We start from the raw sequence: 16,805 nt of genomic DNA on the forward strand, positions 1-16,805 counted from the left end.
GTTAATAGATTAAAAGACGCCGATTGCTAATCTGGAAGTTTTATCTTTCCACTCGCTAGCATTGCCTGGTTATAATCTCGCAAACGGGCCGTGTGCTGCATGCTGATGACAAGACCTAGGCGTCCTCCCTATTATACTGCCGAGCTTAGGAGTCCTCTATGCATCAGCATGTAGCGCACCGCTGGTTTGAGGGCTTACAGTGAGGAAATGAAAGTGAATAGTAAAAAGATAAAAATGAGAGACCCTGAATCAGCGTCTTTTAGGATGTATATACTGATTTTGTAGTTTAGGGGGGGGGATTTTGGAGGTGACGGACTCCTGTATAATGTTTACTTTATTTAACACACAATGCTACTCTATTATACGGTTACTGTACAGTGCAGGGGGATATGCCCATGTAAATGATCAGCGTCATTTAAAGAATGTAAAGGGAAGGAGGCGATACAGCGTGGGCTTTTCGCAAGCATTTTCTTTCGGAGTTTGAATTTAGTGGCCTATAGCATTCTGTGCCCATACATGGTCAAACATGCAGTAAAACATCTGGAAGTGATCCAAGAAAACAGAACTGTATAGCAGTGTCTTCATAGTTAAACTTCCAACTGTATCCCATCATCTGCTTTGGCCGGAATTCCCAAGAGGCTCATGGAAAACAAATTAGTTTGAGTCCTGGAATTTCAAACTTTTCTCAGCAGATCTACTCCAAATGGCTTCTTTCCCATGCACTCCACAAGGCAGGTCACTTCCATCCATTTTATAGATATCTGGTCCCAAAACACATCACTTAAGACAAAAGTCTTACTGTGGAATGTAGTAGTAACAGCAGCACAAAAATAGCATTGTACATACAGTGCTGGACAATGAATTTGTTTTTGAACCAAACGGGGGAAAGAAAGAAAGAAAGAAAAAGAAAAAAAAGAATAAGAAAGAGAAAAAGAAAAAAGAAAAAGATACAATAAAAATAATTTATGAACAAGGTCAAATATAAGGGCTCGTTCACATCAGCGTTCACTTCCGTTGACTGGTTCCGTCAGAGGAACCCTTCAACGGAAAAGCAAATTGATTTCAATGGTAATGCTTCCGGTGCTAATGTTTTCCGTTTTTTTTTTTACGGAATCAATAGTGCAGTCGACTGCTAATGTTTCCGTTTGCCTTTCCATTGATGTGTCCCTCTGACGGAACCTATCAACGGAAACCGAACGCTGATGTGTACAGGCCCCAAATTAGCCCAGCTAAGGGTCAGTTCAGTGTTTTTTTGCGCTGACTTTGACGCGAAAACCGCGTCGGTATCGGCGCAAAAAAATGGCCGAAATCACCCCCGCATATTTTTTCCCGGGCAGCTTTCAGGCGCTTGCACAAGAAAAGGTGGCGGGTCCTTTTTTGCCACGTCTGTTTTCCGCCTCTGACCAACCATTGAAATCAACGTGAGGCAGAAAAAACCTGCGGCACTCATTTCTGAGTGTTTTTCACAGTTTTTTGCCCACAGTGCTTGCGTTAACTTCAATGGCTGCGGACGAAAAACGGTGCAAAAGAAAAAGCTGAAAAATACGTGCAGACAGTTCAAAATCTGCCTCAAAATATGTGAATGGAGCATTACTGCGTATGCTCGAGCACTGCTCGATTTACTTTCTATGGGGCTGGTGAGCACTGAACTCTGCTATATCCGGAAGCCCCATAGAAAATGAAGTTAGTAGTGGCCGTACATGAGTAATCCAGCTCCATTTAATTAGGGAACTCCTTGACCCCCATTTTTGGGATCGGTGAGCGTCCCAGCGGTCGGACATAAATCTCCTATTCTGTGGGCAGGTGATAAACATTCGTTATGAGAAAACACCTTCAAGTAGGCCATACCTTAATCATGTTGCAGAGATGTGGCCCTCTGTTGTGTTGGCTCCCTATATGCTAAGTTGATGGCACTGAAGACCGAACATGGGGGTGTTTATCAGTGCAGCAGCCCATTAGTGCAACGCCGGCCGCATCACATCATGCTGACACCACACACACACACACGCACACACGCGCACACGGTGCAATGGCTGTATTCCAGCCGCAGCTCCGCTCTGACTACATCCATGTGTTACAATATTAAGCCGTGCAGCCGCACAGCTTTGTATCGAAATACATGAATTAATGGTATTGAACCATTTGACGGTGCACCTCATAGTATAGATCAGGGGTCTCAAGCACGCGGCCCCTGGGGCTGTCATCTGCGGCCCGCGGGACACAGAGCCGCTAGTACAGACTCTGCTCCGGGACTCTGGAATTCCCTGACAACGCTGTCCACATATGGACAGCTTTGTCTGGGGCTTCCCCAGAGCCGGAGTACCGTGCAGAGCGCTAGTACAGACTCTGCTCAGGGACTCTGTGGAATTCCCGGACATCGCAGAAATGCAACTGCTTGCTGTGTATATCCTCGCCCCAGAGGAAGCCGGACGGGCGAAACCCAGGGTCGGGTTGCATTATTTGGCGTGTTACAAGAGCTTATCTTATGCTTTTATCTATATCTGTTTTTGTAAGTATAGAATAAACTCGTGGAATTTGTAGTTTCCCAAAAGTAGTGCACTATCTCCTTTTTCTCCCTTGTTGGAGATTTAGAACATCAAGTACAAGGATATACACAGCAAGCTGTTGCATTTCTGTGTGGAACCACAAGTACCAGCGAGATACACACACCAGTGCAAATTTGGATCGTTCTTTCCTGCATGCTAGCTGGGGGAAGGTCAAAACCCTTGATGGACACTTTAGACTTTACATCCACAACCGTCTGAGTGGTAAAAAACTATCAATTTGTCTCTGTTTTTTGTGGTGTTGAGGATTTCACCTCTTTTTTTACCTGCTCCGGTTGCTCATCCCCTTGTTGAGAGTTGGCAACACTGTCTGGGGATTCCACTCCTAGAGGGAGCCCCAATGGAGCGATCTACTTGGGAAGTGTGTGGCAGCATCCGCGCAGGGCACTGTGGCAGCATCCGCGCAGGGCACTGTGGCAGCATCCGCGCAGGGCACTGTGGCAGCATCCGCGCAGGGCACTGTGGCAGCAGAAAAGAAGTTCATACGTACCCCGGCCGTTGTCGTGGTAACGCGTCCCTCTTTTGACATCCAATCCGACCTCCCTGGATGACGCAGCAGTCCATGTGACCACTGCAGCCTGTGATTGGCTGCAGCAGTCACATGGGATGAAACGTCATCCCGGGAAGCCAGACTGGAGGAAGAAGCAGGCAAGTTAATTTTTCATACTATTAACTCCAGCGGTAGTCACTCTGCCGGGTGCTGAAAGAGTTACTGCCGATCAGTTAACTCTTTCAGCACTCTGGACAGTGAATATCCCCTGACGTCGCCTAGCAACGCTCCCGTAATTACGGGTGCACACACACGTAGCCACCCGTAATTACGGGAGCCCCATAGACTTCTATGGGCCTGCCCATGCCGTAATTACGGCCTGAAATAGGACATGTTCCATATTCTTCAACGGCACGGGGACCTCCCCGTAAGGGCCTGTTCACATCACCGTTCACTTTCCGTTCCGGGGTTCCGTCGGAGGTGTCCGTCAGGTGAACCCCGCAACGGAAAGTGAACCACAGCTTCCGTTTTAGTCACCATTGAGATCAATGGTGACGGAAACATCGCTAATGGTTTCCGTTTGTCACCATTCTGGCAGGTTTCCGTTTTGACGACGGAATCAATAGCGGAGTCGACTGCGCTATTGATTCCGTCGGAAAACCGGAAACCTGCCGGAATAGTGACGAACGGAAACCATTAGCGATGTTTCGGTCACCATTGATATCAATGGTGATTGAAACGGTAGCTGTAATTCACTTTGTTTCCGTTGCGGGGTTCACCCGACGGAAACCTCCGACGGAACCCCGGAACGGAAAGTGAACGGTGATGTGAACAGCCCCTAAGCAAACGGGAAGGTACCCGTGGCTAATAGAACTCTATGGGCCTGTGTTTACAGGCGTTTTTACGTTCGTGTGTATGAGGCCTAAGCACGTGGAGAAATATCTCAAATTTTAAACCTAGCGGTATTATTATAGTAATGTGGTTTTATTATTATAGTAATAGTGTTACAGTAGATCAAATAACTAATTGATTAATAATAATTTTGTAATGTATCAAATTTGAAAGTTATGCGGCCCGTCATCTTCCCATTTTTTCTATATGTGGCCCACTTACCCGGCCGACTTTGAGACCCTTGGTATAGGTATTTTGATGCATTGTGCGACCCCACTAAGTAAAAGAACTGAAAACAGATTTAATAGAATGTGTTCCACTACGATGTACCTTCTACCATGTGTCCAAGGAGTTTTTGTAAAGTTCATTTTCTAGAATTCTGGAAACTTTAATTTTTTCTACAGTAAACACAAGCACGTGATAAACTTTACACTTTCAGTGACTTGTCCCTGATATTGCACTGTACCTGAACAGTTTTTTTAATTCTGTGCGATGGACCAGGGTAATCTGGAGCGTATAAATCCGTTAAGAAGAGTGAGTTGATGAGAGTTGACTTCCCCAGACCAGATTCACCTACAGAAAAACAAAAACACATAAAAACCTGTTAACATTTTACTTAAAAAAATGCAAAACAAAATAAAAACAAATATTAAATTCTTACGAGAGTGATATACAGATATATAGCTATAAAAAAATAACAAAATAATGGAAGCACATAAATATAACATTATTAGGTCTAAATATATATTTAGGAAAATCATGAAATGGGACAGAATTTAAAATCTGCCAGTGTCATACGCCAGTCTTAAAAAACAGTTTGCTGTACGAAAATGAAACACTTAAGAGGTGAACTCATCTTTCAGCTGGCCGTGCCCCATAACACTGGCATGACAATCGCGGTTGCAGGAAGTGCGACTGTGAACCGTCCCTCTTCGCCCCCTGATCATACATAAAATTAAAAATAATAATTAACTCATCTTACGGCTCCTATTCCCCAGCTCCCCTCAGGCTCTCTCTCAGCAGGTCGCAGCGCATGCAAGTTCCTGATGCCCAGCAGCGTACGCGCCTTATATGCAATGAACGACTCCATGTCCTGAGTCACAAACATCATCCTGATGCTGCCCGGATACAGTACATTGTATGCACCGTGGCCTGCTGTAAGAACCTGAGTGAACACTGCCACTAGAACGGGAAGCTAACTCTAAACATTTGCCAATGCTAGTTAGGTCACTTTCACATGGCAGTATTTTGGTTAGAATTTGTAGGGCCTGTTCACATCTGAGCCAGTGTGTCCATTCTGCTTAGTCAGAGAAGCAGAACAGCGAAAATACCAGAAGCACCAGATCCTTTGCATGACGGACACAATCGGCACCCGACGTAACCAATTGACTTTATAGGGTTCCAATAGGTTTCCGTCATGGTGTTCGTGGTTTTACCGTAAACAATAGCACAGCATACTGCGCTATTATTTCTTCGATTTTTGGATGGATCTGTGACTGAGGCCCCTAACAAAGCCTCCAATGTAGATGTGAACAAGGCCGAAGCCAAAATCTGGAATGGAACCTACACAGAGAAAAAATATAATGGGAAAGATTTGCACTTTTTTTTTTTTTTTTAATCCAATCCTAGCTTTGGCGGTTTTACCGTAATTTTATGCGTTTTTAATCAGACAAAACCTGCACTTAATATTGCAATTTTTAAAGGTGTGGATTTTACATTTTGATGCAGGAACAGATGTGGACTTTATGCTGTGGATTTTGGTGTGTTTTATAAATTTGTCAGATACAATTCTGAGACGGAAACGCAAGATATATGGACATGCTGCAGATGTACGCACTGCAGGTCACTTTACTTGCGAATAATTTTGCAATATGTAGGAGGAGATTACTTGAAACCTCATTTGCTTGACTGGTACTGTATTATGGATGTGGGTTTGCTGAAAATCCTCATAAAATACGCATCCTGTGCATGTGGCCTAACTGACGCTTCTTCATGAAAACCTACAAACAGTAGATCAGCACAAAAGTTTTTGTTTGTTGAGTCTTTACGATGGAGACACATGGTTTAAAATATACTACCTTTTTGTGTGTACAGCTCCTATAAGGTCTTAATAGTACATCAATACACAAACTGAAGGATATTTGTAATCAAGACTACAGTATTTGCAAAGTTGCTCCATTTTTTACTTAATGCTGCAGTTGGTTTTCGTTTAGTAAACTTTCCATTTTTTTGGCAGAAACAATGGTATAGTCAAATACAGTTTGGTTTCCATTAAGAAAAAAATGGAGACTTTACGAAACTGGAACAAACAGAAAACTGCAATGGAAGCATTACCATTAAAATTATGGTAATGCAAAATGAAGCTATGGTTTCCATACGTCTTTCTGTTCATCGGTACCCTCAGCGGAAAGGTCAAACGGAACCGATGAACGGAAGCCTAACACTGATGTGATCAAGCCCTTTGATGCATTGGAACAATAACAAAAAAACAAGTGTTGCAAAAGGTCACGGTTATTAGAAAAGTCTAACTGCAAATACTAAAACTACACAAAGTAATCATGTCAACAGGCTTTATACACAACTCAAGACATGAGTTCTCAGCAGTGAAGTTAATGGATTCAGGTCATGGAAACATTCAAAAAGTTGTTCTCTCACAATTACACAATTATTATTTATTTCTTTTTAACAAAAATGAAGCAAATTAAGTAGGAATTGCCAATTGGCAATTAGTGCTGTATCAAGATACATGAGAACACTGTGCTTACTGTATGAATCCAATATCAGCAGAACACTTACAAGATGTGCCAAACAAGACCTCCTTCAGTGGGGAAAAAAATATTAAAAAATAATCACATTAAATATCGACAAGACAGGTCATTGGCAGCAATTCTCAAAAAATACATCCTTAACCGCTTCCCGACCGCCTACGGTAAATTCACGTCGGCGCTTGCTGGGCTCTGTGCAGCGCGGACGTGAATTCACGGTGGGTGTTAAAGCGATCGGGTGTCTCACAGTAGCGCTGACACCCGGCTCGCGCTGTTAACCCCTGCCTCTGATCCCGGAGACATGATCGGGACCGGATTGGTTCTGGTCCAGATCATAGGATCGCAGGGAAAGTTTGTTACAGCAACAAACTGTCCCGCGGACCGATTGCGGGTGCTGCCATCGGTTGTCACGGCAAAGCCGGAGGCCATACAACGGTCTCCGGGTCTGCCATGCACATGAGACTATCTGGACCAGCCGGAGACCGTCAGCGTCACACTGACAGTTTATAATACATTATACTACCTAGGTAGTGTAATGTATTACAGTAGCTACCAGTGCCGCAGGTCTTCAAGTAAAAAAAGTAAACCGTAAAAAAAAGTTATAAAAAAAAGTTTTATAAAAGCGTATAAGTTACAAAAACAAAAAATTATTTTTTTCTTATAAGTCTTCTAGGGAAAAAGTATACACTTGGTATCACCGCGTTCGTAACGACCCAAACTATAAAAATATAATATTATTTTTCCCGTACGGAGAACACTGCACAAAAAATTATTAATTAACAATGCCAGAATCCCTATTTTTTTTTGGTCACCACCCCTCCCAAAATTATAGACTAAAAAGTGATAAAAAGCCACATGTACCCCAAAATATTAGGAATAAAAACTACAACCTGATCCGCAAAAAACAAGCCTTTTCACAGCTTTTTTTGACTGAAAAATAAAAGAAAATGTTATGGCTCAGAATATGGTGACAAAAAATAAACTTGATCGAAAAGGGATTTTATTTCGAAAACACCACAAAAACATTTTAAAAAAACAAAAAACTATATACGTATGGTATCGTAATATTCGTATCGACCCGTGGAATAAAGTAAAATGTAATTTATAGCGCATGGTGAACACTGTGTCAGAAATTCTTTTTTTGTCACCTTGATTGCAGAAAAAAAAAAGAAGAAAAAAAAATCAAAAAAAAAAAAAAATCGCATGTACCCCAAAATGGTATCAATGAAAACTACAGATTCTCCCGCAACAAATAAGCTCTTACATAGCTCCGGTGGTAAAAAAAAAAAAAAAAAAAAGTTCTGTGTCTCAGAATATAGCGACATAAATTGTGCAGAGCGTTCCAAAAGCTGATAAAATTGGGCACCATTTACCATTTATCACAGCGATATCGGCTACATATCTATGAATTATTAATTTACCGCATTATTATACCATCTTATTATGCCCGGATGTAAGCTGCACAGATCACATAAGCCCCTACATTATAAAATGAAATACCAGCAAATCCCCAAACAGAACTATTACCAAGCTAAATCTGCACTCCAAAAGCCAAATGGCACTCCCTTTCTTCTGAGCCTTACAGCGTGCCCAAACACCAGCTTACGTCCACATATATGATATATTATACCCGGGCAATACCTGCTCAACATTGTATGAGGTATTTGTCTTCAGTGGCACAAACTGGGCACAACATATTGTGCATTAAAATGGCATATCAGTGGAAAATTTTAATTTTTCACTTTGCACCATCTCCTGCACATTAACCCCTTTGCACACCACGACTTAAAGAGGCTCTGTCACCAGATTTTGCAACCCCTATCTGCTATTGCAGCAGATAGGCGCTGCAATGTAGATTACAGTAACGTTTTTATTTTTTAAAAACGAGCATTTTTGGCCAAGTTATGACCATTTTCGTATTTATGCAAATGAGGCTTGCAAAAGTACAACTGGGCGTGTTGAAAAGTAAAAGTACAACTGGGCGTGTATTATGTGCGTACATCGGGGCGTGTTTACTACTTTTACTAGCTGGGCGCTCTGATGAGAAGTATCATCCACTTCTCTTCAGAACGCCCAGCTTCTGGCAGTGCAGATCTGTGACGTCACTCACAGGTCCTGCATCGCGTCGGCACCAGAGGCTACAGTTGATTCTGCAGCAGCATCAGCATTTGCAGGTAAGTAGCTACATCGACTTACCTGCAAACGCCGATGCTGCTGCAGAATCATCTGTAGCCTCTGGTGCCGATGTGTCCTCGCTCGTCTGACACGATGCAGGACCTGTGAGTGACGTCACAGCGTGATCTCTCGAGAACACGCTGTGTCTGCACTGCCAGAAGCTGGGCGTTCTGAAGAGAAGTGGATGACACTTCTATACACAACGCCCAGCTAGTAAAAGAAGTAAAAACGCCCCGATGTACGCACATAATACACGCCCAGTTGTACTTTTACTTTTCAACACGCCCAGTTGTACTTTTGCAAGCCTCATTTGCATAAATACAAAAATGGTCATAACTTGGCCAAAAATGCTCGTTTTTTAAAAATAAAAACGTTACTGTAATCTACATTGCAGCGCCGATAACATGCAATAGCAGATAGGGGTTGCAAAATCTGGTGACAGAGCCTCTTTAATAGCATGTCGTGGTGCAGGTTATGTATGGAGCGGGGTCATGTGCTGAGCCCGCTGTGTGTTACAGCTGACACCCGGGACTAAAGGACAGGAACAGCGATCGTGTTGTTACAGGAGCCTGTAAAAATTCCATTATACTGCAATACATTAGTATTGCATTGTATTGTACCAGCGACCTAATGATCGCTGGTTCAAGCCCCCTAGGGGGACTAAAAATGTGCAACAAAAAAAAAGTAAATAAAGTTATTAGTGAAAAAAAATAAAAAATAAAAATATGATAATATATTTTAAGTCCCCCAAAAAAAACAACAACCCTTTCCCATTTTTCACCTAAAGTAACGTAAAAATTAAAAAACAACAAACAAAATTGGTATAGCTGCATCCGTAAAAGTCTGAACTATTACAATATACCATTATTTAACTCGCACGGTGAACGCCGTCAAAAATAAAAGAATTTAAAAACGCAAAAATCACTGTCTTTTGGTCACCTTAGCTTTCAAAAAAATGTAATAAAAAAAGTGATCAAAATTTTTTATGTACCATAAAAATGGTACCAATAAAAACTATAGTTCATCCCACAAAAAATAATCCCTCACACCGCTCAATCGACCAAAAGATAAAACAAGTTATGGCTCTCGGAATGTGGTGAAACAAAACGTCTTTTGTTTTATTTAACAAATAGTTTTCACATTGTAAAAGTAGTAAAATATATAAAAAAATAACTGTATAAATTTGGTATCACCTTAATCGTATTACATTGTCGTTTTTACACAATGGAGGAATCGCAGCTTTTTCCAATTTCACCCTGCAAAGAATTTTATTTTCAGTTCCAAGTACATTAAATGGTACTTTAAATGGTGTCACTAGAAACTACAACTCCTCCCACAAGAAATTAGCCATCACACCACTCTACTGACAGAAAAATAAAAAAAGTTACGGCTCTTGGAAAGAGGGTAGGGAAAAACTAAGATGAAAAAGCAAAAAAATGGATCAGTCCTAAGAGTGTTAAAGAGGCTCTGTCACCAGATTTTCAAACCCCTATCTCGTATTGCAGCAGATCGGCGTTGCAATGTAGATTACAGTAAAGTTTTTTTTTTGGGCCAAGTTATGAGCATTTTTATATTTATGCAAATGAGCCTTTCTTAAGTACAACTGGGCGTGTTTAAAGTTAAGTCCAAGCGGGCGTGTATTGTGTGTGTACATCTGGGCGTTTTTACTTGTTTTACTAGCTGGGCGTTGTGAATAGAAGTGTATGATGCTGACGAATCAGCATCATCCACTTCTCTTCGTTAACACCCAGCTTCTGGCAGTGCACAGACACACAGCGTGTTCTCGAGAGATCACGCTGTGATGTCACTTCCTGCCCCAGGTCCTGCATCGTGTCGGACGAGCGAGGACACATTGGCACCAGGCGACAGAGGCTACATCGACTTACCTGCAAACGCCGATGCAGAATCAACTGTAGCCTCTGTCGCCTGGTGCCGATGTGTCCTCGCTCGTCCGACACGACATATGGAATATTTGAAATAGTAACTATTTTGTGTGGTATTATCTGTTGTACAAGCGGATACATTTAAAATGAGAAAAATCATAATTTTTGCAAATATTCTTCAAATTTTGGCGTTTTTCACAAATAAGAAATGAATTTATTGACCAAATTTTTCCACTAACAAAGTACAATTGGGTACGAGAAAACAATCTCAGAATCGCTTGGATAGGCAAAAGCATTAAATGGGGCTGGTCCTGAAGGCCAAAATGAGCTCGGTCCTGAAGGCCAAAATGAGCTCGGTCCTGAAAGGGTTAATATATGGGTTTTTTTCCCGCTCTCTCCTTAAAAGTGATTCAGCTACATTCGCTATTGGGGACCCAGAATAACACATTTTGAGAGCCAATGTTGAGGACTAAGGAAATAAGTCCCACAGCCAAGATTTTTCAAAATAACAAAGAATCCAAGCTTAAAACCATGGTGTTCACTTAAAGAAAATATGAAGTAAAAGCACAAAACAAATACTCAAACTACATAATATAAGGATATGGTGGCGAATGTTAGCCCGTGACCCCCACCAATTGTTAGAACTGAGGGGGGGGGGGGAAGACAGCTTCCCCCTAACCAGCACCACAGTGTTGCTCCATAAAGACTATGGGAGTTGTGAAAACCACCAAGAGCGCGATGGTGCCCCGCCAATCTAGAAGTGAATGGGTGATAAAGGTTATCCGCTGGGCAATACGTGAAGAATGCATGACAATACATTACCACCAGCCAGGACGTGATGCGTATTCAGAATCCTGACCACTTCTGTAGCATCTGTGTGAGACTACAGCACAGAACAGCGAGATCTCGCTGTAAATGACAGCTTACAGCGTAATCTTGCGAGACTACGCCTGCTATGCTGTAAAATCACAGAGAAGTGGTCAGGATTCTGAATACACATCACATCCTGGCTGGAGGTAATGTATATTCATGGTCAAGACATTTGAGTAACGTTATAGTGTGTTTATGTGGCTGCACATAGCGATATAGCTATATCGCTATGTGCTGTATAAATGAATGGAGAGAAGTGTATGACGCTGATTGGTCATCCCCATAGAGAATGCGAAGGGGAGCCGTTCCATTTTCTCCAGCGTACGCCGTCTGTGTGGGAACGGCGCATGCACCGCTCCCACACAGATCAAAACGAAGCTTGTTAGCAGAGCGAAATCAGGCGCCATTTTCATGTGAACCGGCCGCGGCTTCCGGCCATATGTTCAAGGAAGCGAAGGCGCAAGTCATAGGAGCGGAGGCGGCAGGAGCAGGTAATTTATGTACGTGTATGTGATGGGTGCATTATGTTTTTGTGTATTAGGTTTGTGTTACAGTGCTAAGCAGACAGTATATCTACTCCTCCTACACTGCGCAGTCGCTCAGAAAATGGCAGCACACAGTGTAGGAGGTTTGAAGATTCAACCCCCTCCTTCTCCTGGCACTAGCCAGAATAAGGGAGGGAGGATTGTGTGAGGAAACTAGAGCGAGTGTGTCTACCCCAAATTTGCAGCATATAGCAATGAGGTTGCTTTACCACATTGACTATGCTGCAAATTTGGGAACTGCTCCCTCTAGCGACCAGCACATGGAAATAATATAAATTAGAATCTAATTTATAATATTTCTTGACTTGTTAAAAAATTAAAACAATGTGTAATCACTTAAATAATAATTGTTTAACTAGAAAAAAAAAATAATAATTCTAGCGACACATTCCCTTTAACCCCTTCCCGCTCCTGGCTCCTGGCTGTCACAGCTCCTACAGCGGGGACCGATCGCTGTGTCCCCGCTGATTAACCCCTTAAAAGCCGCGTTCTATAGAGATCGCGGCTTTTTAGGGGTTAAGCTGCCATCGCCGGCCTGCTACACGATAGCGGCCGGCGATGGTGACTATGGCAACTGGACACCAAACAATGGCGTCCGGCTATGCCATAGACGGAAGCCTAGTGGGTCCTGACAAAAGTCAGGACCCACTATGCTTGCTGTCAGTGAGTAGCTGACAGTTCTAATACACTGATACACTACTACACTAATACACTGCCCTCAAGTCCCCTAATGGGACAAAGAAATAAAGTAAAAAAAAAAAAAAAAAAAGTGTGAAAATAAGTTTTAAAAGTAAAAATCCCCCTTTTTACCTAATCAGTAATTTATTATTAATAAAAATATATAAAACAAACAAACAAACTATACATAATTGGTATCGCCGCGTCCGTAATGGCCTGAACTACAAAATTATTTCGTTATTTATCCCGCACGGTGAACGCTGTAAAAGAAAATAATAATAAACCGTACCACAATCACAATTGTTTGGTCACTTCACCTCCAAAAAAATTGAATAAAAAGAGATCAAAAAGTCGCATGTACCTAAAAATGGTGCTGAACTAAACTACAGTTCGTTACGCAAAAAATAAGTCCTCGCACGGCTTAATTGATTGAAAAATAAAAAAGTTCTGGCGCTTAGAATAAAAGGTAACACAAAAAGTGAATGATTTTTTACAAAACGTATTTTATTGTGCAAACGCCATAAGACATAAAAAAAACTATAAACATCTGGTATCGCCATAATCGTATCACCCCGCAGAATAAAGTGAATGTGTCATTTATAGTGCACGGTGAACTCTGTAAAAAAAAATTGAATAAAAAAACAATAGTAGAATTGCTGTTTTTTAGTCACCACGCCACCTAAAAATAGAATTAAAAACTGATCAAAAAGCCGCATGCACCCCAAGAAAACTACAACGGATTCCTCAAGGGGGTCTAGTTTCCAAATTGGGGTCACTTTTAGGGGGTTTCCAATGTTTTGGCACCACAAGACCTCTTCAAACCGGACATGGTGCCTAATAAAAAAGAGGCCTCAAAATCCACTAGGTGCTCCTTTGCTTCGGAGGCCGGTGCTTCAGTCCATTACCACACTAGGGCCACATGTGGGATATTTCTCAAAACTCATAATCTGGGCAATAAGTATTAAGTTGCGTTTCTCTGATAAATCCTTTTGTGTTATAAAAAAAATGGTATAAAGAGGATTTTCTAACAAAAAAAAATGTAAATTTCACCTCTACCTTGCTCTAAATTTCTGTGAAACACCTAAAGGGTTCATAAACTTTCTAAATGCTGTTGTGAATACTTTGAGGGGTCTAGATTCTTAAATGGGGTGTTTGATAGGGGTTTCGAATATATGGGCCCCTCAAAGCAACTTCAGAACTGAATTGTAACCTAAAAAAATAAATAAATTAGGCAATACTTTGCTTCTTACATTATACTGATAATGAGCAGTGCCCACCCCGAGATGACCCCAGTTTTGACCGTTTGTATAAACGGAGACCCCTATTAGACCGTTTCAGTGCCCAGTTTTCCCAAGCATACACCCCCGAGAAGTGTATTTCTATTGATGAGTCCCTGGTACATTTTAAAGGGAGGGTTCGATTCCGGGAGTACCTGCCGGGTAAGAGGGCAAGGTATGGCGTGAAGATGTATAAGCTGTGCGAGAGTGCATCAGGGTATACCTACAGATTTAGGATATATGAAGGAAAGGCCACCCCCAAACCAGACTGCATCCTGGACTACAATAGGTACATGGGAGGGATGGACTTGTCAGATCAAGTCCTGAAGCCCTACAGCGCCATGCGGTGTGGTATAAGAAGCTGGCCAGGCACATCATACAGATGGCATTGTACAATGCGTACGTGCTACGTCGATGTGCAGGCCAGACGGGAATGTTCCTGGAATTTCAAGAGGGCACCCAGTACTTCTGGAAGCGGGGCCACACGCATCGTACCAGGGCGGCAACACTTTCCAGGAGAAGTTCCCCAAACTGGCAAGAAGGGAAAAAGTCAAAAGAGGTGCAAAGTTGGCTATAAGAGGGGGATAAGGGATGACACAATCTATCAATGTGACACGTGTCCCGAATAACCAGAGCTCTGTATGAAAGAGTGTTTTAAAATTTATCATACATCCCTTGGTTTATAATTTACCCCAATTTTACTTACCCTGATGCACTCCGCACAGCTTATCCCCCCTCGTCTTTCCCCTCTGGGCCCTGCTGTGTGCCCAGGCAGCTGATAACAGCCACATGTAGGGTATTGCCATACCCGGGAGAACCCACATTACAGTTTATGGGGTGTAGGTCTCCGGTCAAAATGCTCACTACCCCTCTAGATGAATGCCTTAAGGGTATAGTTTTTAAAACGTGGTCACTTCTTGCGGGTTTCAACTGTACTGGTACCTCAGGGGCTTCTGCATACATGACTTCGCACTAGAAAATCCCCAGTAGGCCAAATGGTGGTCCTTTCCTTCTGAGCCCTCCAATGGGCCAAAACGGCAGTTTATCACCACAAATGGGGTATTGCGGCACAAAACAAATTGCGCAACAGAATGGGGTATTTTGTTTCTTGTGAAAATAAGAAATTTTCAGCCAAAACGACATATTATTTGAAAAAAATAATTTTGTTTTAATTCCCAGCACAATTCAAATAATTTCTGTGAAAAAACTATGGGGTCAAAATGGTCACAACACCCATAAATGAATTCCTTGAGGGGTGTAGTTTACAAAATGGGGTCAATTGTGGTTGGTTTCTTTTGCTTTGATACCTCTGGGGGCTCTGCAAATGCGACATGGCACCCGAAAACCAATCCAGCAAAATCTGGACTCCAAAGAACAAATAGCGCTCCTTTCCTTCTGAGACCTCCCATGCGCACAAACGGCAGTTTATCGCCACCAATGGGGTATTGCTGCACTCAGGAAAAATTGGGCAACAAAATGGGGTATTTTGTTCCCTGTGAAAATAAGAAATTTTGATCACAAATGACATCTTATTGGAAAAAAAATGAAATTTTTTTTCATTTCACAGCCCAATTCAAATAGGTGCTGTGAAAAAACTGTGCAGTCAAAATGGTAACAACAACCATAAATGAATTCCTTGAGGGGTTTAGTTTCCAAAATGGGGTCACTATTGGGGGATTCCTACTGTTTAGGCACCTCAACACCTTTTCAAACCTGGCATGCTGCCTAAAATATATTCTAATAAAAAAGAGGCCTCAAAATGCACTAGGTACTTCTTTGCTTCTAGGGCTTGTGTTTTATTCCACGAGCGCAGTAGAGCCACATGTGGGACATTTCTAAAAACTGCAGAATCTGGACAATACATATTTAGTAGTGTTTCTCTGGTAAAACCTTCTGTGTTACAGAAAAAAAAATGGAATAAAATTGAAATTCAGCAAGAAAAATGAAATTTGCAAATTTCACCTCCACTTTGCTTTAAAGAGGCTCTGTCACCAGATTATAAATGCCCTATCTCCTACATAATCTGATTGGCGCTGGAATGTAGATAACAGCAGTGGTTTTTATTTTGAAAAACGATAATTTTTGAGCAAGTTATGAGCAATTTTAGATTTAGTTTCTTAATGCCCAACTGGGCGTGTTTTTACTTTTGACCAAGTGGGTGTTGTAAAGAAGTGTATGAGGCTTACCAATCAGTGACCAATCAGCGATATACACTTCTCATTGTTCCAGCCCAGCATGATCCACAGCACAGTGAGATTGTGCAGTGAAAGAAGCTGGGCTGGAACAATGAGAAGTGCAGGACACTGATTGGTCAGCCTCATACACTTCTTTACAACACCCACTTGGTCAAAAGTAAAAATACGACCAGTTGGGCATTAAGAAACTAAATCTAAAATTGCTCATAACTTGCTCAAAAATGATAGTTTTTCAAAATAAAAACCACTGCTGTTATCTACATTCCAGCGCCGATCAGATTATGTAGGAGATAGGGCACTTATAATCTGGTGACAGAGCCTCTTTAATTCCTGTGAAATGCCTGAAGGGTTAAAAAACTTTCTAAATGCTGTTTTGAATACTTTGAGGGGTCTAGTTTTTAAAATGGGGTGTTTTATCAGGGTTTCTAATACATAGGCCCCTCAAAGCCACTTCAGAACTGAAGAGGTACCT

General features: G+C 41.9%; 1 protein-coding gene across 4 annotated transcripts in view; it reads right to left on the bottom strand.

The window, feature by feature from the left end:
- SEPTIN7 (septin 7) overlaps positions 1–16,805 on the bottom strand; it is a 220,265-nt gene that overhangs the window by 102,149 nt on the left and 101,311 nt on the right. For all 4 annotated transcript variants that reach the window (XM_075827030.1, XM_075827029.1, XM_075827031.1 and 1 more), the window contains one exon: positions 4,412–4,518. In XM_075827030.1, the coding sequence (XP_075683145.1) occupies positions 4,412–4,518 (107 nt within the window). The remainder of the gene's footprint in view (positions 1–4,411; positions 4,519–16,805) is intronic.

This window comes from Rhinoderma darwinii, chromosome 5 (assembly GCF_050947455.1).
Source record: "Rhinoderma darwinii isolate aRhiDar2 chromosome 5, aRhiDar2.hap1, whole genome shotgun sequence".
In the NCBI taxonomy this organism is placed as follows: Eukaryota; Metazoa; Chordata; class Amphibia; order Anura; family Rhinodermatidae; genus Rhinoderma; species Rhinoderma darwinii.